At 46.7% G+C, this 27,237-nt stretch overlaps 1 protein-coding gene across 3 annotated transcripts in view; it reads right to left on the minus strand.

Moving 5' to 3' along the window:
- KDM4A (lysine demethylase 4A) overlaps positions 1-27,237 on the minus strand; it is a 612,801-nt gene that overhangs the window by 52,235 nt on the left and 533,329 nt on the right. For all 3 annotated transcript variants that reach the window (XM_085602947.1, XM_085602948.1, XM_085602949.1), the window contains 3 exons: positions 26,400-26,508; positions 25,688-25,876; positions 8,422-8,592 (listed from right to left, as the gene is read on the minus strand). In XM_085602947.1, the coding sequence (XP_085459073.1) occupies positions 8,422-8,592; positions 25,688-25,876; positions 26,400-26,508 (469 nt within the window). The remainder of the gene's footprint in view (positions 1-8,421; positions 8,593-25,687; positions 25,877-26,399; positions 26,509-27,237) is intronic.

Here is a 27,237-nt window from a genome sequence, read left to right on the forward strand (position 1 = left end):
CCGGAGTGGAATGGTCTGGGGGGAGTGGTGGCAAGTCACTGTTTGGTGGCTGTAGAGGTGCGGGTGTTGTTGCTGTTGCCCCGTCCTCGGCCTTTAGTATTGTTTCCCCGATAACCTCCTCTGAAATATCCTCTGCTAGGGGATGTTTGACCTGATGTTTTGAAGGTGGAAGAGTTGTCTGTTCCCACATTTTTGGAAGCTCCTCTATAACAGGAGCAACGAAAGGAGCCTCTGGGTTGAGTAGACTGCAATGCTCCCATAGATTTGGCAGTCTCAATATCTTTCTTCATTTTTTCTAGGGCAGTGTCTACTGCAGGGCCGAAAAGTTGCTCCTGATTAAAGGGTTGAGCAAGGATGGTGGTTTGGACTTCCGGCTTATAGCCGGAAATGCGCAGCCATGCGTGGCGTCTAAGCAATACGCTTGTGTTGACTGCCCTAGAGGCGGTGTCCGCTGCGTCTAATGCACATTTAATGGAGGCATTGGATATTAGTTTGCCCTCTTGGATGAGGTCAGTGGCCTGTGTTTTGTATGGTTCAGGCAGGTGTTGCAAGAGATCCTCTAGTTGATCATAATGGGCTCTATCATAACGAGCCAATAGGGCTTGTGTATTTGCAATACGCCAGTGGTTAGCAGCTTGAGCGGCAACCCTTTTGCCGGAAGCCTCTAGGAGTTTAGACTCTGTCTGGGGGTGGCGTGTCTCTGGTTGTTTGGGAGTTCACCCGTTTTCTGGCATTTGATACGACTAGTGAGTCTAGGGGGAGTTGCGCCTTGATGTACGCAGGATCTTGTGGCGCCAGTCTATATTTTTTTTCTATTCTGGGGTTGAGAACCCTGGTCCTGACAGGGTGTGAGAAAGTGCCATCTTTCTTGCATGGTGTGCCCCCACTTTTTGCTAAATTGCTGAATGTACTTTTACTGAGTGTACCCTGGACTCCTGCCAACCAGGTGCCCAGGGCCTATGTTCCTTCCTTAAACCACACAAACTCCAAATTGGCAAACCCTGGCCACATGTCAGCCCCTAGTAAATGGTACCCTAGGTACCCAGGGCCTTGTGACCAGGGAAGGCCTCCGAGGGCTGCAGCACTCATTTGTGCCACCCTTAAGAGGCCCTGTACCCTTACACACACACACACTGCCTTTGCAGGCTGAGTGTCTGGGTGCAGGACAAAATGAAGAGTCGACATGACACACCTCTCTGTGTGCCATGCCCATCACCTACACTGCCATGGCATATATCAGCCACCCCTCTGGCTGGGTACCTTATGCCCATGGTGTGGGCACAGGAGCAGGAGCCCTGTGCCCCTAGAGTACCCAGGTCCATTCCTGGGCACTGTAAGTGCAGTACTGCCATTTAAGAATACATGGTGTGGAGAGCTCGTCAAACACGAGCTTCACAGCACCATAATGGCAACACTAAAGACTGGGAAGTTTGGTATCAAACTTCTCAGCACATTAAACCCACCCTGATGCCAGTGTGGGATTTAATGTACCAAGCACCCCAGAGGGCATCTTAGAGATGCCCCCTTACAACTAACCTACAATCCACGTCTGCTCTGAGGCTGCCCAGGCTGCCACACAGCAGACACGTTGCTGGACCCCTGGGTGAGGGAGCCCCTGCTCTCCCGGGCCTGCAACAATGCACATTCTGGGTGAGGTGATAAATCTCCTCCCCCAGGATGAGCAAAGGGAAGCTTCAAAGGTATGCCGCCTCTTGGAGTTTCCCCAGGCCACTGCAACCCCCCACTCTGGCGGGAAGCTTGGCCGGAAACCCCATACAAGGACAGGGGATGTGCCAGCCTGCCCACCCCACCCCTCAGGTGGGGGGAGGCGAGTTGAAGCACATCTCCGGGCTCTCGCCATCTTGAAGATGGGAGGCCCTACCCTATCAGGATTAAGCTACTGCCCCCCCTCCCACAGGAGAGAGGCAGGATAGGGGGTTTACCCACCCCAGGACAAGGACCCATTGGTCCCTGGCCTTCACCTACCTGTAACGCCCCTAAATCTAGTATTTAGGGGCACCCTGAACCTTCCTTCCCCAGATTCCAGATTCAAAAGACTACAAGAAGAGCAAAGACCTGCCCTGCAGCTGCTAAAAAGGGAAGAAGACACCAACTGCTTTGGCCCCAGCCCTACCGGCCTGTTGACTCCCGAACCTGCACCAGCGCGGCATCTCTCGTGGCCAGCAACCTCGCCAACCCCGGAGGACCTGGCTACCTTTTGGCTCTAAGCCCCTGGGACTCCCATGAGTAGAGGCTCTACTCAGAAACCTATTTCTAACCCCTGAAAACGTAATTACTTACCTGTTTTGGATAAATGCCCCAGTACTGAGTCTAGCCACCCAGTACTGGATTACAAAAGTAACGATAACCTACTGTACCTGTAACCTATATTTCCTTCCATAGGGAATCATTGATTGTTTGCTCTGAAATATTTTCTAAGTGCTCACTTTTGAAATAGCTAAATATTAGTTAAAAATCACTACAGTACCAAAGTCGACTTTCAACAGCTGATTCTGAGAACTGACCCAGGACTGGATCTAGGATCTAAGCCTGGAATTACAAAAGTAATCTAAAAAGTAATCTGTTGCATATAATTTGAATTTAGCATTGAGCTCAATGTATTGTGTTTAGAAATAGAGTTGCCTACTGCAACTATTTATAACTGTTTACTAAAAAGTCTATTGCATATACAAAAGTATTTTTATGAAACATCTCCTGTCGAGAAAGTATATTTTAATTCCAAGTGTTGGTTCTAAAATAAAACAAGCATATATTTTTTATATACAAACCATTGGCCTAGAGTTCAGTTATTGAGTGTGTGGAACTATTTGCTGACTGAGGGCCTCATGTAGGTAGCGAAATACCGGTCGGTAACGGCCGATTTTCGGTAAATATGCCGTTACCGACCGGTATTCAGACAAGTGAGATGTAGGAGTCCAAAAACCACTGTTCGGTAAATATGAGGCGGTAAATACCGATTCATAGTTACCGAATGCTAAAATACCGATTCATATTTACCGAATACATAATTAACGAATCGGTAAATATGAAGTGGTAAATATGAAGTGGTAAAAAGTTAAAATGACATGTAGGAGCACTCGGTAATTAAGAAATCCAAGAAAATCGGTAAATAAGAGTCGGTAATTAACACGGATTGAAAGCAGGTGGTAACCAACAACAGTGCAGCTAAGCAATCCCAAAATGCAACAGCGTGGACACCCTGGCAGCTATGTACGTCATTGCAAGGCGCCTACGTCTACAGGCAGCAGGACTGAGGGTTTGGCGACGGAAGGAACGCATCCACAGACAGCGCATCACACTATTCCAGCTGACTGATGCAGAGATACATGAGAGGTACAGGCTACACCCCGAAACCATCATGGACTCAATCAGGGACCCGCACCCACTCCTGGACCAGCCAATAAGAAGGGCGCACGCCATACCCCCACATGTGCAGGTGCTCTGCAGCCCACATCTGCTGGCATCCGGCATTTCTCAGGTGGTGACAGCTGCGGTGGGTGGTGTATCCCAGAGTTGCCTGTCCCGTTCCTTCAGGAATTTCTTCCACCATTATATTGGCTGCATTGATGGGACACACATCCCACTCTGTCCACCAGCTGACACAGAGCACATCTACAGGATCAGGAAGTCCACCCACTCCATCAATGTGCATACCGAATGGAATGATGTTGTGAATGGTCCCGTGGGTGGCAGAACCAAAAGGTGCGCGTATGCTATTTACAACGAGGTCTGCAAGTTGTCGCACAGTGAGGCGGCTTCCAGACTGAGAGCTATTGACCAAGCAAACATGGAGAAGGCCTAAGCCGTTATAGATATTAGCTCTAGCACTCTCACTTCTAGGATTCATACATGAGACAATAGGCACATGCAAGTACACGGCGCATGCAATGTACAAGCCCCGATTTTGGCGTGCGTCCTACGAGGTATCCCAGTGCCTGTGATTACACCTTCTTTCACTGTGCTTGCAAACGGTATTCATTTAATTATGATTAATGAAGTTTGCTGCGGGATGTGAGTGGTAATCCCGTACATAACTGTCTCGCATGAAGTTGTCTGCTGCAATACTGTTCTTTTTCCACCCCCGCATGGGCGGCGGGATGTTTCCATCTGGCCTTCGATTCCAACCTTGAAAGCAGAGTCCAACAAGTTGAGCAGAATAGAGCGCCATTGTCCCACAAAGAGGTGCCTTTGACTTCCTCTCGTGAAATATTTGTCCTTCACGTTGCTACTACGCGCACTGAGGAACAGGCGCCTCTGAATACTGACCTCCCCCTGCATTTCGGCTCTTTGATCCAAAGTATTATCAATGCCTCGTCTACGACCGGCCTGGCTCAATTTTTTTTAACATGTGGGGCTCGGGTCTCGTGACCTCTTTCCAAACTATTTTTGGTGTAATTCCGGCATTTGTTCATTCACTGTTCTCGAGCATCTTTGGAGGTGTTCCGCTGCTTCTGGCGCTGGTGGCAGGTGTGCTGCTTTTACTTTTCATACTACGGAATGGCTGCTCCTACTGTGCCACACGAGCACCTGTCCCGTCTGCATCTTCTTCGTGATAGGATGCTTGACTTCTATGGTACTTTGCCATTGGCGACTTTGAGCCTGGCTTATGGATTATCCTTCAGGTATTCCTACTTCACCTGCGTACAACCTGTATTACACTGCCTGGATTGTCCCTTTGAATGGCCTCTGGATTTGTGCTTGACCAACATGGTGTCTCCGGTGCCGGATTTCGATCGACTGATGCGGCCCTTAGTGTCTCACGAGTTGTCCTGTTCTGGTGTCCGGATCATGGCGTGTGGAGCGGCGCATGGTATCCTGGGTAATTGGGACATCTCAGCGGCAGCCTACGACTTCTTGTCCATGAGCTATTTGGAGGAACATTCCGGGTGCCCTCTGATTGTGCTAGAGGCTCCGTTGGTAGGAGAACACGTATGTTCCTTTTCTTTACTCAATTGGATGGCTGAGACTTTTAGTGGCCCTGAAAACGATTGCTTGTTGGAAGCCGTGGCCACATATGCTGCCTATACATTCATGGATTAACTGGATTGTCGTCCATTGCACCTGTGCTACTGGACAGCACCCTGGCGCAACATTTATTTCTTTTATTTCTCGTTATTCTCTTCCTGATGGTCTGCTTGAGTTTTTTACTATACTTGCATTGTGTTTTTTGGAATTGTATGCTGCAATTAATTGGACTGTAGGACTTTGGCGCTGCATTGGTTACGCCCTGTTCTGCTCTGACGAAACTGAACTCTGCGTTCTCTCTTTTCTTGCCTATTACATATTGCTTCGCTCAAGGGGGCGTGTAGTGAGTTCTCCCTGAATACGTACATGCATTGTTCAGTTGGCATAACCACGTTGAATGTTATGTAGCCATATTTGTGTCTTTGCACACGACACTGCGTTTACATGTTCTTTCTTGAATAAACTGCTGACTCGAGACTTCCTTCCGACGAGTGCATTCTGTTGTTCCCATCCCAAGCTCTGCGCAGCGACCTTGGTCTGTACATGCTGTGACACACAGTCTGGAATTTTACACAATGCATGTTTTCCACTCTAGGTTGTTCGACCCACGATTTAGCCATGGCACACGCGCAGCTGCACATACCTGACAGTTGGTGCTTTTCATATCTCAGACATCATGTTTATTATTCAGACCGAAGACGAGCCTTCCTGCGAGGAGACTCCTGATGCTCCTGTGATGTGATTTCACTAAGCTGATCTTTGAGGTATGGGGTCCCCTATTCAAGCCTGAGAGACCTTCTATAATGACATGATTATGATATTGGCTACTTAGTTAAGGGAAGGTGGTAGTATCCTCGGTATTTTCCGATTCGCTAAATACCACCTCGGTATTTACCGATTCGGTGGATACCACCTCGGTATTTACCGATTCGGTGAATTCCGATTCGTATTTACCGAATGTTACCGAATCGGTAACTGTTACCGAATTTTTACCTACATATAACTTACCGGTTCTAATTTACCGATTCGGTACGGCTCGGTATTTATGAACCGGTAAAATTTATTTACCTACATGAGGCCCTGAGTGTGTACAACAAATGCTTTACACGTCCTCTGATACTGCCTTACTGCTCGACCAGGCTACCACTTTGGAGAGTAAGGTTATATCTAACTTTAACCTCTGTTAAACCCTTGGGGTCTGTGGACTCTGTACCTATTAAGGAACAGTATATACAGAGCCACTTTCTCACACAGGGTCTTTAAAAACCTCATTGGCATGCTTTATCACTCCTTTAATCATGGGTAGAATGTGAACTGTTTTCTGCGACTGCTCAAAAGTGTCGAGTAGAAAATCCTCCTCAGGAGTGTCGGTGTGCATGGTGACACCATGAAACGATGCTGCTCTGTTTATTAGCTGACCGAACCCTAAATGGTCATCAGGAGGGGAGGGTTTTGAGGGGTATGGAGTGGGGTCAGGCATATCAGGCAGAGGGTAAGTCCAGTCATCTACCGGTGCTGTGTCTGGGAGTGTAAAGGGATCAGTGGGATAAGTAAAGAAATCTTGGTCTCCCCCTCCCCCTAAATCATCATCATCCTGTGGAGGTGGTGTGTGAGAAGGAGATGGTAGAGGTGAAGGCGGTGGGGGTGGAGGGGATGGAATAGGAGGTAATGTAGGAGAGGAAGGACGTATGGGTGAAGTGGCACAGTCCTTCTTTGGAGTTGCTGGAGGAGGTGTTGTGTCCAGCTTCCTTTTTTTTGTAGGGCACCGCTGTGACATGTCCAGTTTTGGGATTTATGTAAATCCGTTTTTGCTTTGGATCAGGCCGAAAAAGTTCCTCACTGTCCGAAGGCGGCTTTGGCGCCGACTTTTTTGTTTCTGATTTTGATTTTTGTTCTTTATGGACTTGTTTTGGCACCGAAGATGTTTTTGGAGCCGAAGAACTTTTCGGTTCCGGTGGATTTTTCGGTGCCGAAGGACCTTTCGGTGCCGACGAGCCTCTGGGTGTCGGTGGAGACCTCGACGCCGAAGAACGTTTCGGTGCCGGTGGAGATGTCGGCGCTGAGTGACGTTTCGGGCCCGATGGAGATTTCGGAGCCTGCTTCGATGCCGAAGGTATTATAGGCACAATGACATGAGGTTTGCTCGAGCCACCTGCAGGCTTACTTTTCTTTGGAGCCGGGCCCGAGGGCGGGGCTTCAGAAGATGTTTTTGGATCACGACTGGGCCCAGCTGGCAGAGTCTTGACCAATGTCTTTTTGGGTGGTGTTGGGGTAGGGGGGCTGGTACTCACAGGCTGACCCGGATCAGAATCGTCGGCCTCGGACACGATCTGGCGATCTTCGGAGTCGTCGTCAGGGACACCTTGTGCAAAGATGTCCTCTGGTTCCGGAATCGGCTTGGCCATGATATGGCGTCGAGCTCTTCGGTCCCGGATGGTTTTCTTCGAACGGAATGCGGCGCAGGCTGGACAGCTGGATTCGTTGTGGTCTGGTGAAAGGCACAAATTACAGACCTCGTGGTGATCGCTATGAGGGAGCTTTGCTCCACATTGGGGGCATTTTTTAAACAGTGTCCTTTCCATCAGCCGCGTCCGGAGTCGGTCCGATATGTATTTTGACGTCGAGTTTTCAAATTTTGAGAGTTGTAGTGATTGCTATAAGTTTTCTGCTGGTGCGGAAAAAAGTTCATCCGAACCCAATGGCGGAAAAAAACAATCTGAGGATGGAGTGGATGCCCATGCGCACTGTTGTCCAGGGGAGGAGTCACCAATCTCGTGACCAAAGACTTCTTCCGAAGACAACAACAACCTGCAATCATCCGAGCCCAACACCAGATGGCGATCTTATCCTTAGTGTGTGATCTGCAGCTCATATGCCTCGAACATTCATTTTCTTGCGCCTCGGCTGCTCTGTGCAGTCAGCCCCGGAGGCCTAATAAACAACTTAACTTAGCATGAGAAAGATGTTGTGCCCTGAAGCTGCTGGATGATTATGGAGGGCAGGGGGAGATGCCCACAGCTAATGTCTGGTACAGGCAGTGTATGCAAGAAAGGATGGAAGGAAAGGCATGATTCATTCTAATTCACACACACACACAGTAGGAAGGCCAGATTACAATAACCTAATGGTATAACAAGAAACATCCAACATAATTAAATAAATCTTCCAAGGACCATTCTGACAACAATATATTCCATAATTTCCAAGGCAGTGCAGTGCAGTGCAGGAGGCACCCAATGGTACAACCCATAAGAATGGTTCCTAATACCTCAAGGACAGGTGAGACTATGCCAATGTGCTAAACAGTTCTTACTAACTTAGAGCAGATCAGACAGCACCCAAAGACATACATAACATCTGGAGAACTCAAGAGTAGAGCACACAACCTCCTGAAATCTATAACCAACCTCCTACAAGGGAAGAAAATCAACCTACCACTATATCCTCAGGATATAGGTCACTGCTGAAGGAACCGTCGTCAAAGTTCACTTCGTAAAATGTCTCTTTCATTCGTTTAATCACTTCACATTGATAGTAGCGGCCGTTTTTATGCTTGCTGATCACAGACTGCCCAACTTCAAGCTCCGTTTGGGAGGGCTTCACAGGCTGGAACAGGGTTACAAAAGAATAATACTCGGTTTTATTTTATAGCCACGTGCGCCACTACAAGAATATTTGCAGATATTGCACCGATCAACAAATATACCACAACAAAATGAAAACAATTGCGTTATTGAGTCACATTTGCATAAGTCATCAACGGCTGAAGTTTATTTAACGTTTTCTCATTGAGGAGTCAACAAAAGTGTTCATTTACGCCTGCTTTCCTTGGGCCAGAATACTGGTGCAATCCAATTTGGCATACAAGTTACTACTTTTAGAAACTTGGATCTCAGAGTAGCAGGGTCCAAGAGGTGGAGATGCCTAGAGAATCAGAGAAAATAGAACATAAAGAAAATAACAGTCAATGAGCCGGATGACTCAAACACTTACACTTTTGGTAATTGAAATGCAAAGATGGAGTTTTCCAGTCCTTGTAAGCAACAATCCCTGCATTCATAGCCAATCGTAGGGGGGCAGCAAACTGGAACCAGCTTAATTAACATTTATTAAACTGTGAATGGGATGATTAGGCTAACTGACAGCATTTTGGAAAATAAAAATCTAAAAAAGATATGAAACGTTGACTAATGTAGCCAGTAAAAAAAAAAAAAAAAATCCTTTTCAAAACTGAAAGATCTGGGGAGTAATGGAAAAGTTACTTATCCCTGTAAGCATCTATTTGTGGAATGTAGTGCTGTAGATTTACATGCTTTGCATACTCCTGCAATCTAGAATTGGGTCCAGACATGTACAACTTGGTTTTCTTCTTAGAAGTCTTTTGGGTCACAAGGTATAGTGATTCCTCCTATTACTGGTAATACACATGGGTATCAGGGCCATTGTTAGATTGTTTTCCTGCACGTCAGGTGAGACTGGAGATGGAGCACAGAAAGTGCAGGAAGATGATCATGCAAGTAAATGTAGGAAAGAAGGAAAGTAAAAGCAACAATTAAGGCTTTCAAGGAGCAGGGTAGACGCATGTGAATCTACAGCGCTACATGCCACAAACCAATGATTACAGGGTAAGAAAATACGTTTTTTTACCTGATAACTGCAGTTATACAGTATTAGTATCTTTCATAGATTCACATGCTTGAATCATTGTGTGCTGTCTTAGTGGGAGTCCCACAGTACCATAGTAAAGCAGTATGTAAAACCATCAAAGGCTATAATAGCATTAGGCCATCAGTTTAATAGCCTATCGATGTCCTTTTTTTTTTTATTTAAAAAAGGTCCCACTTGAACTATAACCAATGAGGAGTTAGCACCCCCTAGAACACTCCGAAGAGAGGCAGAGTCCCTCTGATTTTCAAGCACCTGTGGTAATAACATCCCTAGCTCTAAGGGAAGGAGGGTGGGTTGCACATGAATCTATGAAAGATACCAATACTGGATAACTGCAGTTACAAGTAAGTAACTGTAATAAAGAAAGTGACAACACCAGTAGCAGAACAACTGTCACTTTATTCCAAGCCAGCCGCTCTCTGACATGAGCTGGTTGTCAACATTCTAAGGTGAGCTTCGGGAGATACCAAGGTAAGAGGGACGGAGGGGGTGGACGGAAGGTACCAAGGTGGGAGAGGAAGGGAGGATACAACAGTAACTTATTTATTTATTTTTTTGAAAAACCCTTATTGAGTTATTGCATGCAACATCAGTGTATTACACACATCATATCATATACTGTATCAATATACATATATAAAGAACCTCTCCGCACCACAACTCGGATGAGTGTAACTCCCCCCCCCCCAAATAAGTGCGATGCAGCTTCAGGAATCTTATCATAAAGTCCAACATGCTTCGGTACAGTCTAGCATCATAGAAAGCAGTTCATCATTTACCCCCCAATCTGCCACTAGCAGGGCAACAGCGAATACCTCATCATCTCTGGCAAGTGAGCATCCCATTCACAGCACTCCAGGACACGCTCACCTTCCAGAATCTAGATACTGGGTCGACTACTCCCACCAGTCCGGTAGTTTTGCCCTGAAGTTGTGGAGAACTCCCTCCCGGGTACCCTACTCGCACATCCTAGGAACTTGATTCCGCCTCCAGCTCACCTCCTACTTCCAATGCAATTTCCGCATCCCCTTCCTTGCTCTTTTCCGCCTGTGTTAACAAATACGAGGTTAATGGGCCCCAAATATCCCTCGGACGCGACTTCGTGGGAAGAAGGTCCGCATAACCATGCAACCGGTCTTGCCAAATAATCATCGAATTAATCCAGTCTTTAAACTTGGGGGCTCTACCTCTCCCCCATCTGCATGCCACTTGTCTCCTAGCCAGTAATAGCCCCATTGCTAGAAATTTTTTATACTTAGTGTTGACAGCTTGGATCAAACCCAGAAGCGCCAGCATAGGACATGGCTGTACCTTGACACCGATCATACTCGAGAGACCTTCAAGCGTCTGCGCCCAAAACTCTGCCACCGGAGGACAGCTCCACGCCAGGTGCAGAAAATCCGCCCCCTCCCGCCTACAGCGTACACAGATATCATTGTCACTGAGTCTGAATCTATACAACTTAGCCGGAGAGTAATATAACCGGTGCAAAAATTTAAAGTGAATAAGGCGCAGCCTGCTGTTACCAGTAATAGCCTCCGTTTGCCTACAGCTAAATTCCCACTGTTCATCCGTCAATGGGGTAGTCAAGTCTGTATCCCATTCACTTCTGGCCCGAATAGGGGTGGTTGGTATTGCATCTTGTGTGTGTTTATATAAGAGGGATATCGCATGCCGGGGGGAGGAGGGGTGGGATCCGCCTGCACAAAGGCATGCAAAGGAGCCAATGTGATCGGTTCTGCAGGGAAGTCAGAGGTCACCGCCTTAAGACTTTGTCGGAGCCTGGTGTATAGAAATGTGTCCATAACGGTTGGTGCATGCTCACCAAAGAACTGTTCCCATGTGCGAAACTGCCCCGCTATATACAAGTCTCCCCAAGTGAAATACCGCAGGCCGTCAAGCATCTTCCGACAAATACCCTCACACGTGACCAGTAGTACGGGACTTCGTGCCAGGACCATTTTGGGTGAGTACAAAACAGGGGATCCCAACTTGCGGGCTATCCGCTGCCAGGCCCGTATAGTACAATCCACCATGGAGGGATCGCGTGCCCGTTCCATCACTGCAGTGAAAAGATAACCGGACGGAGGCGTCGGGCCATATAGCCATCCTCGACCGCTAAATGGGGCATGAAGGGCGGCGGATGGAACCAATAGGTGGCAAAGTGGGCTTGTGCACAGTAGTAATAAAATTCAAAATCAGGGACCTCGAACCCCCCCTGGTGATATGGCAGCATAAGCGTGGCCAAGTTAAGGCGTGCTTGCTTTCCGCCCCATATAAGCCTCGTGAGTTGAGATTTCAATGTACTAAAGAAGAAACTCCCTGGATGATATGGGATATTAACAAACAGATATAATAGCTTCGGCAGCAACACCATCTTGATCAGAGATATCCTTCCTGCCATGGACAGGGGGAGCCGCAACCACTTGGTAACATTTTCAGTAATCTTATCTATGGCCGTTCCATAATTTATTCTCATTAATGCATCTTTATCTCTAGTAATACGTATGTATATCAAGTCATCCAACTCCCATATCAGGGGATAATCCAACGGATATGGTATAGTATTTTCGGTTAAGGGGAAGACAGCAGATTTTGACCAATTTATGTGCACTCCCGATATAACGCCAAATTTAGTTATCTCACACAGGGTGGGATTGAGATTGATCTGGGGTTGCTTCACATATGGCGTCATGTCATCTGCATACAGTGAAATAAGCAATTGTCTAGAGGGGTATATTAGTGCTTTGTCATTATGGTGCTGCCGGAGTTTCGCTGCTAAGGGTTCAATGGCAAGGGCAAACAAAATAGGAGATAATGGGCACCCCTGACGCGTACCCCTGGAAATAGCAAAAGGTGAGGATTTAGCCCCATTTAAGAGCACTGATGCCACTGGTCGACTATATAGCAACCTGATCCAGTTTAATAAGGTGTACGGCATTCCCATACGCTCCAATACCCCCAGCAAGTAATCCCACTCCAGGGAGTCAAACGCCTTAGTGGCGTCGGGAAAAACCGCTACCGCTGAGCTGTTGGGGTCAATATCCTGTAACACTGCAGCCAGCGACCGAAGGTTATGCGTCGTGGCCCGGTTGGGGACAAATCCCCCCTGGTCAGGGAGGACCAGCCGCTGCATCAGCAGACCCAGACGAGTCGCTAACACTTTAGCAAGTATTTTAGTGTCACAATTTAGTAAAGTCAAGGGACGATATAAGTCACAGGACACAGGTGACTTCCCCGGTTTCAATAACGAGGTTATTAAGGCCTCACGCATAGTTCCTGGCAGACTACCTTCTTCCAATGCCGTATAGAATACCTCCTTCAGAATGGGAGCAAGGATCGAAGCATAAGTTTTGTAAAATTCTATAGGCAGCCCATCTGACCCAGGAGCCCGACCAGACTTCATTTGCATAATAGCCTCTGTGATTTCATCTAACTCCAACTCCAGGTTCAAGAATTTTTGCTGATTTTCCCCAACCAGGCTAGAGCAGTATCCTCTAGATATTCAGGAAGATGTAGAGGGGCACCCCGCTGAGAGGAGTACAGATTTCTATAAAAGTCTCGAAACGTGATCAATTGATCCGGAAGATTTCTATGTATCTGACCTTGCTCATCCTGTATCTCCGTTATGTAGTTAGAGAACCTTGGGGGTCTGATTGCTGCCGCCAGTGCCTTTCCCGACCTATCTCCCTCCCCATATCTTCTGGCCAGGTGCGGTTTTCCCCGAAACTCACTTTCCCTGTCAGCCATCTCGCCAAATTCCGTCAATTTGCTACGTATGGTAGCCCCGAGTGCATGCCCATCAGTACTGCCACTAGCTTCCTGTTCCAATGTTTTCAGCTCATCTTCCAATCTGGAAAGGTCTCTGCGCAACGCCTTAAGAATGCCACCCCCTTTGGACAAACACCATCCCCGGGCCGTCACTTTAAACGCTTCCCAGACCATGGTCATACTGGAAACCGATTTGATATCGCGCTCAAAAAAGTCCCGTATATCCTGCTTTAGTTCCGCTTTAAAAGCCGCGTCCTGCAAGTGTGAAGGTTTAAGGCGCCAGCTATTATATGGGGAGTGCTGCAAAGGAACATGTAGCTCGACCACCACTGGGGAGTGATCTGAATACGTTCGGGCTAAGTGGGCAGCATCGTGCAGCCAGTGCGCCATCCCAATCGATAGGAACATGTAATCCAATCTAGCCCAGGATGAGTGGACTGCCGAGTAGTGCGTACCCTCCTGCCCCCCAGGGTGTATGTGCCGCCAAGTGTCCAGTAAATGACTGTCAACTACTATGTCGCTCAGTGTTCTGTGAGTAAGCGTGAAGTGTGCCGGAGTAACTCGGGACCTATCTAGCCGTGGCTTTAACGTCGTATTAAAGTCCCCGCCCCAGATGACATATGCAGTGCCTATCTCTTGAATTCTGTTCCATAACCTGATAAGAGTGTGGGGGTCATCGATATTGGGGCCATAATAATTAGCAAACGTCACACCATGAGAGTAGAGTGTCCCCAGATTAGGCAAAATCTGCCTCCCATATCAGTATCTATTCCACTAGGCACGAATGGCACCCCCCTTTTGAATAGGATAGCCACTCCGCAAGAATAGCTGGAGTAGCATGCGAAGCATCGATGTGAAGCCCATCGCGAGGCGAATAAAGGTACTCCTCCAGGGCCCAGATGTGTCTCCTGTAACATAGCTACGGCAACATGGTGTCTATCTAAATACCCAAGCACCTGCCTTTTCTTCCTGGGGTTATTCAAGCCCCGCACGTTCCATGAAGCAATCTTCAATCCATTAAAATCTTGTGTGGTGTCTGCCAGGGTGCATACTATAACAAGCTGTACCTATTGTTGCATCAAGAATCACGCTGAATAGTGTAATTCAGAAATTTTCAACCAAATACCCCCCTCCCACACCGGCGTCCCCAACATGCCGGGTACATAGTCCCTCCCCACCCAAACAATTGTCAACATTCCACATTGACTGTCCCTCATCATCAAATATTTGGGGGATGCCCACATAGGTAAACGCCAGGGGCCCACGACCTGCCCTCTCCCTCCTTATTTTCACCCACACACCACTCCACTTGAAAGTGAGCAGCTGTCGCGGACGGAAGGGAGATGCCGAGCAGGACATCATGCCTAACACAAAAAAAGGGAAAAATAACATCACCAATTGCAGGTCAATCAGTAACAGCATAGTGTCCAGAAGAGTCACAGGAGGATCTAATGTCCAGTATAGGCCTTAGTCAGGATCCGATAACGGAGAATGTGATCTAGAACGTCGTTGCGCCCCCCGGTCTCCGGGCGCTGCACGCCGCTGCCACTTAAGGAAGTCTTCAACCTGCTGCGGGTTCTGGAAGAAGTGCTGCGACCCCTGATGTGTTATCCGCAATCGCGCCAGATACAGCATTGCGTAAGAAATGTCCTGCGCTTGAAGCTTTTTCTTGACTGCAGAAAACTTACGCCTGGCATCTTGCACTGATTGGGTGAAGTCGGGGTAAAACGCCAATATGGTATTCTCATAGTGGACCTGTTTCTTGTCACGAGCCAGCCTCAGGACCGCATCCCTGTAACGGTAATTCAAGAAGCGGGCTATCACCGGCCGCGGCGGCGACCCCGGAGGGGGGAGAATTCCCAGCGATCTGTGCGCCCTCTCCACAGTGAGATGTGCTGAAAAGGATTCCCTGCCGAACAGTTCCACAACCAGCCGTTCTATGAAGTCTTCCATGTAACCCACGTTTGTGGATTCCGCCAAGCCGAGAATACGGACGTTATTCCTTCGGGAGCGAGCCTCCAAATCCTCATTTTTATCCGCTATAACTTTGAGCAGCTTGTCCATTTGCGACAATTGACCCCGGTTGGAAGCAGCACCATCCTCAAGGTCCGAAACCCTGGTCTCTGCTTCTTTTATCCGCAGCTCGTGCTGGTCGAGTTTGTTAACCATAGCCTCCATGCGCATGTTCATCGTGTCGATCTTGGTATCTATGGACGTGAGAATGTGCTTCATGTCCAGCAGGAGGGCCTTCCAGTCTTCGTCAGGCGCCTCCGAGGCGTCCGAATCAGCATGGTCCTGCGAGGCCGATCTGGGCACCTTGCGTGCTTCAAATGTAAGTTTGGTTTGCTTGGCATCCGTACGCCCCATCTTGCAACGCCCAAATCCAAGCAGCAGCACAACTAGGGTGGCAAGGGAGGCTATCAGCTACAGCGGGTACAGCAAATCTTGGCTAGTAGCTATCACCACGCAGCGCAGTGCCAGCAACACCTTCGCATGTGTGTCCAAACGCGAGACTCATGCCACCAGACAGTCAAATCCAGCCAGTCTATCGCTCTAACACCCCTGATGTCACCAGCCTAACACCACAGGATGCAACTCTGCTCGTGTAGTATAACAATGTGGTTGAATTTCCAACAAGACTATCTGCTGCTCTGAAAGGTAAATGCCACACCCAGGAGTGGTGTGGCACTCTCAATCTCTCCACCGCTATCCGCCGTGAGCCATTACCAGTCTCTTGCCAGGCTGTGTAGTTGGACACTCAGCTGCCTCAAATTGGCTGCCAGGACCAGTCTATGTTGCTGTTGTCACAGCTGGCAATAACTTCAAGCTGAGCAGAAGCCTCCGACCAGCGCACCGCCAGGAAATAAACAAGGGTCTCGCTCCGCTATCAAGAATTACATTTAGACCGCCGGGGTCTGCGTACCCATCTCAAGCCACAGGATGCCAGGTAGGTAAGATGGCCGTCCCCGCCTGTGCGCGCGAAATCATATTAATACCAGCGCTTACCGCGCTCCATGGAAGTCAGGTGAGCACCGTGATCCGGTGAATTTATGTGCAGAGTTCCCCTGATTCCCCCACTCGGCGGTGCCGTCTGCCGCGTCAAAAACTTCAGGCGTATCATGGGCCGTCCGCGCCCATGTCCGCAGCGCTGCCAGAGTCTCCAAGTACCGGGCCCAGCACCAACACGTATGCGGCACTCACCTCCGGAACTCCTGTATGCAGCGAGCGACCGCCGGAGTCTCCAGGCACCGGGAGGCAGCACCAACGCCTATGCGGCGCCCGCCCCCGGTATTCAGCAAGCGAGGCGGCAAAGACTAGCCTCTGAAGCACCGGCACAGCAGAGCTCCGCCTCCACCACCACGGCCCCGGGCTTTCCTAGCTCAAGCGCCCGTCATCTAGCTCCGGCCCGAAGCACAGGAGGCCGCCCCAAGCAACGGCGGCAGCGCCACCGGGATATCGTCCAAAGTATTGAGCAATCGTGACACCAATAGACGCAGCAACTCTTCCGACAGTTCACGGTGCCTGCGGATAGTCACCACGCCAGCCCAGGATGAGGATGAAGTATATTTTCCTGCTCGGTAAGGCAAGAGCCTCACAGGCGTGCGGCCATTTTGGTCGTGCGCCACCTAGCGCCCCAAGTAACTTATTTTCTTATCCAGTATTGGATTTTTCATAGATTCACATGCTTGAATAGGAATAGCAAGCAATATTGTAGGTAACTGAAGTACCCTTGGAGGATGGTGGGTAAAACGCAATATACTTTTATAAAGGTGCATACAAGATTAATATATATCTATATATAACTATCTATATATAACTATTTCTCTCTCTAGATTACCTATTGGCGGTCGCCAGTAGGTAGTTATAGTTAGGACCTATTATCCATAGGAAATCCGCAACATTCTATTTGGAATAACTTTGGCGCTGGTTGACGAATCTTCGCGAAAGTTTTAAAACTGGTGGGGCGCTCCGGTCTGCTCCAATCCTGAAATTCTCGGGGTGATTCGTCAAGCAGGGGCCGAGAAAAAAGGGGGGTCCCAAAACGTGTTTTCCCCATGCAATTTTCTATTGGAACCTTTAAGCGCAGCTACAGCCCGAACTGCTGAACAGAATTACACTAAATTTGGCAAAACGGTAGCCCTTGGTTCACACTTGTGCCTTTTGGTTAAATGGTGTAAATCAATTCAGTAGTTTTTGAGAAAATCAAAAGTAAAATCATAGATATATCTGGGCGAGGCCTAACCACACATCTCATCATGAGATCGGATTGGCTGTCAGAACTTCATCCAAGTGTTGGCAGCCATCTTGGCACCAATATACATGATAGCACCTCATTAAAAAGCATTGCAGTTAATAGAAGGTTTTAAGACTTTAGTTAAATTATAAATCATTTGTTGATGGTACCATACTCATTTTAGGAATTGTGGTGTGTTCTAAGGTGATTTTACCATGTGAAAAAGCCTTCTGGTGGGATATCCTGAATCATGTTTGAGAGAAAACTATTTTCTCATGATTTTCCCACAGAGGTTTGGAAGGTGATCTATAAGCTAAACTGAGAGCATATTTTCTGCAAATTCACATGATCTTTCTCAGTCATGTGAGAATGAAGTCTGACATTCTCAGTAAAACATGTACATCCAACAAGGGCAGAGACTGTCAGTTGATTCCTTTGTGTTCTACTGCAGCTTCCCAGAGTGTTCTAAAGAACAACTAGAGCGCTAACAGTCCTACTTATGACAAACGTATGGCACACCTGAAGCCATCTTGATTGGAATAAAGTGGTAACTCTTTAAACATTTCATTTAAAAAGGAAAAAAATGAGGGGGTTCATTTTGCCATAGAAAGTATGATTAGTGCTGCAAAAAGAAAAATTAGGGCACATTTTGAGTGACTTCTCAAATCCTCTTCTATTTCATTAAAAAATTCTGACATGCAGACTGAAACATGCACTTTCAATACCAGCAGCAGACTTCCCTGGTAAGCAGTAGCTTTACTACAGTGATCTAATGAGCAACTAGAGTGCTAACATTCTGAATTTATGGCAAATGTGTGACACATCTGAATGCCTTCTTGATGGAATCAAAGTAAAAAACTGAAAGTATTCCTACTGAGGAGACCGTAGTAAATGAGGAAATTAGGAAACTTCATAACAAATAGGTCTCCCAAGATGGCCACCAGAGACAAAAGAGCCCAAATGTAGCACAAATATCACACAGATGTAGCCCAAGTATAGCCCAATGACAGAATGTCCCAGAGTGTTCTAAAAAACAACTAGAGCGCTAATAGTCTTACTTATGACAAAAGTATGGCACACCTGAAGCCATCTTGATTGGAATAAAGTGGTAACACTTAAAACATTTAATTTAAAAAGGAACACAGTGAGGGGGTTCATTTTGCCATATAAATTATGATTAGTGCTGCAGAAAGAAAAATTAGGGCACATTTTGACTCTTCTATTTCATTAACAAATTCTGACATGCAGACTGAAACTTTGAATACCAGCAGCAGACTTCCCTGGTGAGCAGTAGCTTTACTACAGTGATCTAATGAGCAACTAGAGTGCTAACATTCAGAATTTATGGTAAATGTGTGACACATCTGAATGCCTTCTTGATGGAACCAAAGTAAACAAGCATTGAAAATGCAATAGGTCTCGCCCTCGTTTAAGTTAAAGCAATTCTGTTTGTAATTAGGTGGGTTTTTAGCTTTGCTTTTATTAGTGTTTTTCAAACTTTCATGTGCATAACATGCATATATATTTATATGTATGCATGCATTTATATTTGTATTTATATAGATATGCAGATTATATATATGTTTATACATGTTTGTATATATATATATATATTCACTGAAAAAAACATGGGTTTCAGGGCTGTTATAGTTAGCTGAACATTTCACTCGTACAAAACCAATTAAATTCCTCTGTTGTAGTTAGTTCTGCTAACTAGAACTCGCGTGCCCGCAATCCAGTGCTGATGATGTCACATATTACATCATTCATGACATGGTCAGTGACATCACTGATGACATCTCAAATGACATCACTGATGACATCATCCAGTGAATGTGGTTTGGTTTGTTATTTAAATATGTATTATATTTAGCAATCTGCATTGAAGAATGAGTGGATATATAAATATAAATATCTGGATGGAGGATTTAGAAGCAGTGTGATTGACTGTTTACTTGACTAATTTATAGTGTCTCACTAAATATATTGGATAGTAATTAAACTGTGAGAATATCTGTATCACTTTGTCAGTTGTTGTGTAAACTGCTGCACCAGTTGGTTAATAGCTATGTGAAAGTCTATATTAGTTATTGATTTGCTAACTTAGTATTTGTATGGGAGAGCGAATGTGTGTGTGGTTCGGTGGGGGGTGTGTGACTGTCCAAAGATGTGTGAATAGTTGATTCAGTAGGTATATGAGGTTAAGACTACATGTTATAACAGTTGTTTGGGTGAGTGAATATCTTTATGGGTGTGGTGATGAGCAAATATATCTCTCAATGGTACATGTCCAACAAACTAGAAAAATAAAAGGCAGTGTATGTGACAGTTGTTGTATTTAAATAAGTATACATAAGACTCAGTGATTGTATGAGTGACTGTATGGATAACTATATACTTGTAATAGTGATTTTATAACACACTAAGTATGAGTTACTATCTATATGAATAAATGAAGTGGTGTTTGTATAAGTGTGTAGCTGACTAAATGTAAGTATGATCCATTGTTTGCCTAAGTGAGTAGAATGACTGCATAAGTGAATAGGATGTGTGCTGGTGTGTAATGTCGACATAGGTGTACAAGTATATTTGATAGTGTTCTATTGATCATTGACAGCATGTATGAGTGAGTCTATAGGTAAGTGATTAGATGTGTGTGTAGATCTAGGAATCACTGAGTGGGTTTTTAGAAACTTGTATTAGTGTGTCAATGGATTCAAATATGGTACTCTGTATTTTACAGTGAGTGATGAAAGGTTATACTAGTGTAAGATGATGTGTATCTGATTGTCACGTGGATTATGTCATCAGTAATGTCATTTGAGATGTCATCAGTGATGTCACTGACCATGTCATGAATGATGTAATATGTGACATCATCAGCAGTGGATTGCGGGCGCGCGAGTTATAGTTAGCAGAACTAACTATAACGGAGGAATTGAAATGGTTTTGCACGAGTGAAATGTCCAGCTAACCATAACAGCCCTGAAACCTATGTTTTTTCCAGTGAATATATATACACACACACACACACACACACACACATCTATATACACACACACATCGAAATATCTAAATACATAGGTGCATAAATATAGTGTAATAGTAAGCATGCATATCTACAACCTTAAGATAAGTAAAGATCAAATGAACAATGAAATAGCAACCTTTATTAGTGTGAGAAAGGGCCATCTTTCTTGCATGGTATGCCCCCACTTTTTGCTGAATGTACTTTGACTGAGTGTGCCCTGGGCTCCTGCCAATCAGGTGCCCAGGGCCTGTGTTCCTTCCCTAAAAACTGTGCTGAAACCTAAACCCAAATTCGCAAACCCTGGCCACATGTCAGCCCCTGGTAAATGGTACACTAGGTACCCAGGGCCTTGAGACCAGGGAAGGCCCCTAAGGCCTGCAGCACTTATTGTGCCACCCTTAGAGGCCCTGTACCCTGACACAAACACACTGCCGTTGCAGGCTGTCTGGGTATACAACAAAACAGAGAGTCGACATGGCACACATCCCTGGGTGCCATGCCCACAACACACTGCCCTGGCATACATCAGCCACCCCTCTAGCTGGGTGCCCTATGCCAGTGGTGTAGGTACAGGGGCATGAGCCTTGTGCCCCTACAGTACCCAGGTCCATTCCTGGGCACTGTAAGTGCAATGCTGCAATTTAAGAGTATATGGTGCTGGGAGATCGTCAACACGAATGCCAAAGCACCATGATGGCTCCACTGAAGACTGAGAAGTTTGGTATCAACCTTCTCAGCACATTAAACCTGCACTGATGCCAGTGTGGGATTTAATGTACAATGCACGACAGAGGGCATCTTAGAGATGCCCCCTGAACCTAACCTACAATCCATGTCTTGTCTGAGGGGCTGCCTAGGCTGTCACACAGCAGACATGTTGCTGGACACCTGGGTAGAGAGCCATCCGCTCTCCTGGGCCTGCAACAATAGACATCCTGGGCGAGGTGCTAGGTCTTCTCCCCCAGGAAAGGCAGGGGAAGCTTCAAAGGCATGCCGCCTTTGTGAGCTTCTCCAGGCCACTTGCTGTACTCAGCAACTGACCCCTACTGGTTCTAAACCCCCACTCTGGCGGGAAGACTGGCTGGAAACCCCAAAGAGGGACAGGGGGTGTGCCAGCCTCTGCCAACCCCACCCCTCAGGTGGGGGAGGCGAGGTGAAGCACATCTCCGGGCTCTCGCCATCTTGAAGATGGGGAGCCTTGCCCAATCAGGACTAAGCCACTGTCCCCCTCCCACAGGAGAGTGGCAGGATAGGGGGTGTACCCACCCCAGGGCAGAGACCCCGTGGTCCCTGCCCTTTATCTACCTGTAACGCCCCTAAATTTAGTATTTAGGGGCACCCTGAACCTTCCTTCCTTAGATCCAGATTCCGAAACAGCAAAGAAGATCAAGAAACAAGAAGACCTGCCAGGCAGCTGCCAAAAAGGGGAAGACACCAACTGATTTGGCCCCAGCCCTACCGGCCTGTCGACCCTCGAACCTGCTCTGCTAAATCCCGGCATCTCCAGTGGCCAGCAACCTCACAAACCCGGAAGACCTGGCTACCTTGTGACTCTAAGCACCTGGGACTCCCATGATTAGAGGCTCTACTCAAAACCTACCTCTAATCCCTGGCAGCAGCCCGGAACCGCGAACCCAGCACACTCTGCACCAGCCAAGCCTGGCCAGTGCCGGAGTGAACAAAGACCACGAGGACGACCCCACGGTGACTGTGACCCCGAGCTCGGCACCCAAGGACCTCCCTTGACACCCCTGAAGAAGCCTGCAGCCTCAGAACAAGGTGCCCCTCCTACCGCGATCAACAGAGGGTGAGATTTCCCGACACCAAAAGGCACTCCTGCACGCGGTGCCCCGCGGCCCCCTGTGCCCAATCCCGGGGTACCTACCTATCCTCCAACTACCCAACTTACCTCTCGAAGTGGTGGTGGCACCTGAAGAATCCTCCTCCCCGAGCTTGCAGTCTTTTTCTAAACCGGAGATTTCCCATTGAAATCAATTGAGCGCCCGAAGGCTCAAAAGCACCCTGCACCCAGCCGTCCGAGTGGCCCTGGCAGTGCAACCTCTACACCTACCTACTTCCCCACTTGCCCTGAGTAAGTGACCAGGAGCCCAGCTCCCACAGCCGCGTGGCTTGCCAGTCAGCAGCCACCAACCAAGGCCCCCCTATCCCTCATAGGATAACATTGGGCCTAACTCTCTCTGCACCCGGCCGCCCTAGAGTCGCTAAGGATGAACCAACTGTACCTACCTGACCCTGGGGGACCCCTGAGTCTATGCCCAGAACCTCAACTCTGCCAGTCGAGTACTTACCCTTAAACCGATAATTCTATTTTCCTCATAGGGTAACATTGACTGGCTTTTTCCTGAATTTCTTCTAAGTGTGGACTTTTCAAATCTTAAAATATTCACCAAAAATCAGCCGAGTAATGAAAACGAAATTACTCACCTGCTCTTAGGTGAGCTCCCAGTGCTGGATCTTGTTGCCCAGCACTGACCCTGAAAAATACTTACAACTGTACTTACCCGTAACCCAATTTTCCTCCATAGGAAATCATTGACTGTTTTTCTGTGAAATTTCTTCTAAGTGTCAATTTCTGCAATCTTTAAATATTCTTTAAAAATCGTAAAATATCTGAAAACGTAATTACTTACCTGTTTTGGATAAAGGTCCCAGTACTGAGTCTAGGCACCCAGTACTGGATTACAAAAGTAACGAGAACATACTGTACCTGCAACTTGAATTTTCTTCTATAGGGAATCATTGACTGTCTTCTTTGAAATATTTTCTAAGTGTCAACTTTTAAAATAGCTAAATATTGTTTAAAAATCATCACAGAAATTAAGTCGACTTTCATCACTTGATTCTAAGTACTGACCCATGACTGAATCTAGGATCCAGTCCTGGAATTCCAAAAGTAATCCTAAAAGTAATCTGTTGCAAATAACTTGAATTATCCATTGAGCTCAATGCATTGTTGTGTTTAAAACAGAGTTGCCTATTGCAACCACTTGTAACTGTTTACAAAAGTCAATTGCATATTGCAAAAGTATTTATAAAACATCTCATTCTGAGAAAGTATATTTTAAATCCAATTGTTGGTTCTAAAATAAAACAAGCATATATTTTATATATATAAACCATTAGCCTAGAGTTCAGTTATTGAGTGTGTGAGACCATTTGCTGACTGAGTGTGCACAACAAATGCTTTACACTGTCCTCTGATACTGCCTTACTGCTCGACCAAGCTACCACTTTAGAGAGTAAGGTAATATCTAACTTTAGCCTCTGTCAAACCCTTGGGGACTGTGGACTCTGTACACCCTGTACCTTTTAAGGAACAGTATATACAGAGCCACTTTCTCACAGTAGTCCCCTGTAGGTCCCCAAAATACTGATTAGGAGGCTGGGCCCGAGACACCTCACAAAATAAAAATGGGTACCAGGGTGGGAACTGAGACCCCAAGGAGGCTTGGTGCCTTAAATGCAACAAGATAGGGCACCAAAGATCCTTGCTGTCTAAAACACCAGGCCCCTAGTGTAACCTCAGGGTTTGCCAGTGTTGCCTTTGAGGGTGGTTCCTCAGATGAGGAAGTTCTCCTAGCCTTAAAGTGGACCCAAAAGGTGAGCTGGAGATTCCAGAGGGAAGTATACACTTCCATCACCTACTGGTGAATGGAATCCCACTGACTGCTCTGAGAGACACGGTGGCTCTGTAGAGCTGGGGGACCTCGCTGGACCACTAGGGCCGTAGGCGTCGGGTGCAGTAGTGGTTCCAGGCATTGGCTTTCTTTGTCCTTAACAGGCTCAGAGTCTTTCTTTGGTGATACTGCACTTACAATGTCTAAGAATGTACTTAGACACGGTATGGGTACAGTGCTCATGCAAATGTGTACCCTCACAAGTGGTATAGTGCACCCAGCTAGAGGGGTGTATTACCTATACCAAAGGCAGTGGGTTGCAGGAATAGCACACAGGTATGTGTGCCATATCGACTCTTCACTTTTCGTTGCAACAAAACACAAAGCCTGCAATGGCAGTGTGTGTGTTAGGTACAGGACCTCTAAGGGTGGCATAATATGTACTGCAGCCCTTGGAGGCCGTCCCTGCTCACAGTGCCCTAGGTACCCGTAGAACCTTTTACAAGGGACTTACGTGTGGCCAGAGAGGTGCCAATTGGGGATACAAAGGTACAGTTTTGGGAAAGAACACAGGCCTGGGAACCTGATTGGCAGGGACCCAGGGTAAATCAAGTCAAAGTGCATCAGAAATCTGGCAAAAAGTTGGGGGTTACGGTCACAGAAACCCAGCTTCCTACACGTGTCTCTCTCAGATTGCGCCTTACCTGATGAGGGAAATCTGAACATGGACCAACCTTTTGACTTGGATCAGGATCAGCTGTGTTTTTTGTGCTTGACAAAGTAACGTTTGGCTTCCTGTTAACTGTTGCATTTTTGGGGTGCATCAGGGAGCATTTGTTACAGGACCTGGAGTAATTTTTGGAGCTGAGGCCACACAACCAGACGTTTTACAGATCTGTAAGCAATGTTTGCTTCCGGTATTCACACTTACATCTTTCTGGGGGATTGGTATGGGGAGGAGATGAGATATCCATGCAGGCTGCGAAAAAAGAGCAACTGAAGTCAGCATGCAGGCATAGTGCCTATATGCAGCTCCATGTTGTCATGTCCTCAGGTGGGACGAAGACTGATGTTGCAACTTGCCGGCATGCTGGAGGTATTTCAGAAGTTTTCCAGATCCAGTCTCGCGCCAGGAATCTGTGGTCAGAAAACCTTATATGCTCTCCATTCATCACCTTTCAAAAGCACTGCCACACACCAAATGTAATGCCAAACTCTGACAGCAAAGATACACTCCCTTAAAACAAAATACTCCCAAGCTAAATACAATGAGATTTTGCACTGTGCGTGAGCTTCTAAAGAAAACGAAGTATTTGCAATGTTTAAATCATCTTTTCTGCCACTGCTCTGATCACTCACCTCCAACTGTGTTGGACTTTTATGCCTGAAGCAGGTGATGAACACCACAAAGGGCCAGTCATCTGGCTGCATCATGAGGCCAGCAGCCTGTGCACATGTAACATGAAATGAGGTAGGGCACCGTCCATGAGAGCACTGCACACAGCACCCGCTGATCCTCTTCTTGCGCTTCCTGCAGAACACACATTTCTACAGGAGAAAGAGGGGAAAAGGAGAGATCGAGAGATTATGAAAATTAGCGACTTTTACCTAGAAGGTCAGTGTCCCTGTACTGGAATAATACTGTTTCCACTACTACAATCTTGGGAGCCTGAGGTCAGGAGAGAGTAGTCAGCCTCATTCAGGTTGTGGGTTCACTATGGGTGCTCTGTCTGCAGAGTTAGGCTCTGCTAAAGAACAGCACTATAAAATGTAGAAAAACTCCAAGCATTTCATTAGATTTTACTTAAGGAAAAACAGAGGTTAGACCAGAATGAAAACACACACAAAGATGCAAGGAAGGGCTGTGAAAGTGGTCAAACCAATTAAAAAAGGCTTTAGTCCCAAAGACAAAACTTGCCAAGATCCTTTACCAGACTGAACCTCAACAGGCATAGGTCCTTGTGTTACAGTTAGCAATGAGACAAAAAACTCCTTAAGAAATGTACCATCTAAAATTCCTTCAAAGGACCGACAGAAACAAGCACGACAAAGCTTGACCACAGGAACTTACTAGTCTGAAACGCTGAAATGGGACCTTGCTAATGTCAACAGGGCGTCGTTCAGCAATATCAACAAACTTGGCTTCCAGAACCGCCACTGCACACATTACGTGGACCCATCTGGAAAAGCAAGAGTAAAAGGACATTTAGCACAGATCTATTTGTAGAGGACAAAATAATCAGCTCAGGCATTCAGGGAGAGAAGCAGGACCTAAAACTACTGAAACATCACTAGATTTGTAGGGATACCAATAACTGGTGAACAAAAACAGTGAAAACAAACAGAAATCTAAAGGAAATGTCCGTCCCTAATCAAACAGGAGTTGGTAACCACACTTCAACTGAGTAATGATTGTCTATAAATACTTTATTCAACAAACAACAAGGATTTTGGCCTAATAATGAGAAATAGTAATTGCAACAGGTGATAAAGTTCACAGTCTAGCTACCTAGGAGCCCAGCATTCTGTTGCCAAGGTGGGCTCTAGGCTGGAGTCCATGGCTGGCTAGTTGGCCACAAGGGTAGCAGCCTGATTTCCAAGCGTTGTCGGTCATGTTTGTGATCTTAGGGTGTCTGAGCAGTCATGGGTCAGTGGTACCCATAAATATTGACAATTTTGAAGGGGTTTTGACCACAGCTTGAACAGGTAAAATTTCCAGAACATAGCAGCTAGAGAGAGGATTTCAATGGTTTCAGAAGGGTTTCCTCTAGCAGATGGGAACGTCTTCTTATACCAGTGACTGTTAGGTGCCATTAGACAATGAAGGAGGCAATTATGAACATCCCACAACCTGTTGGCATGGGAGAGTAATTGACATTACAGGCTCACCCCTCTCCATTAATAGGTGA

The sequence above is a fragment of the Triturus cristatus genome, chromosome 4_2, assembly GCF_964204655.1.
Source record: "Triturus cristatus chromosome 4_2, aTriCri1.1, whole genome shotgun sequence".
Taxonomy (NCBI): Eukaryota; Metazoa; Chordata; class Amphibia; order Caudata; family Salamandridae; genus Triturus; species Triturus cristatus.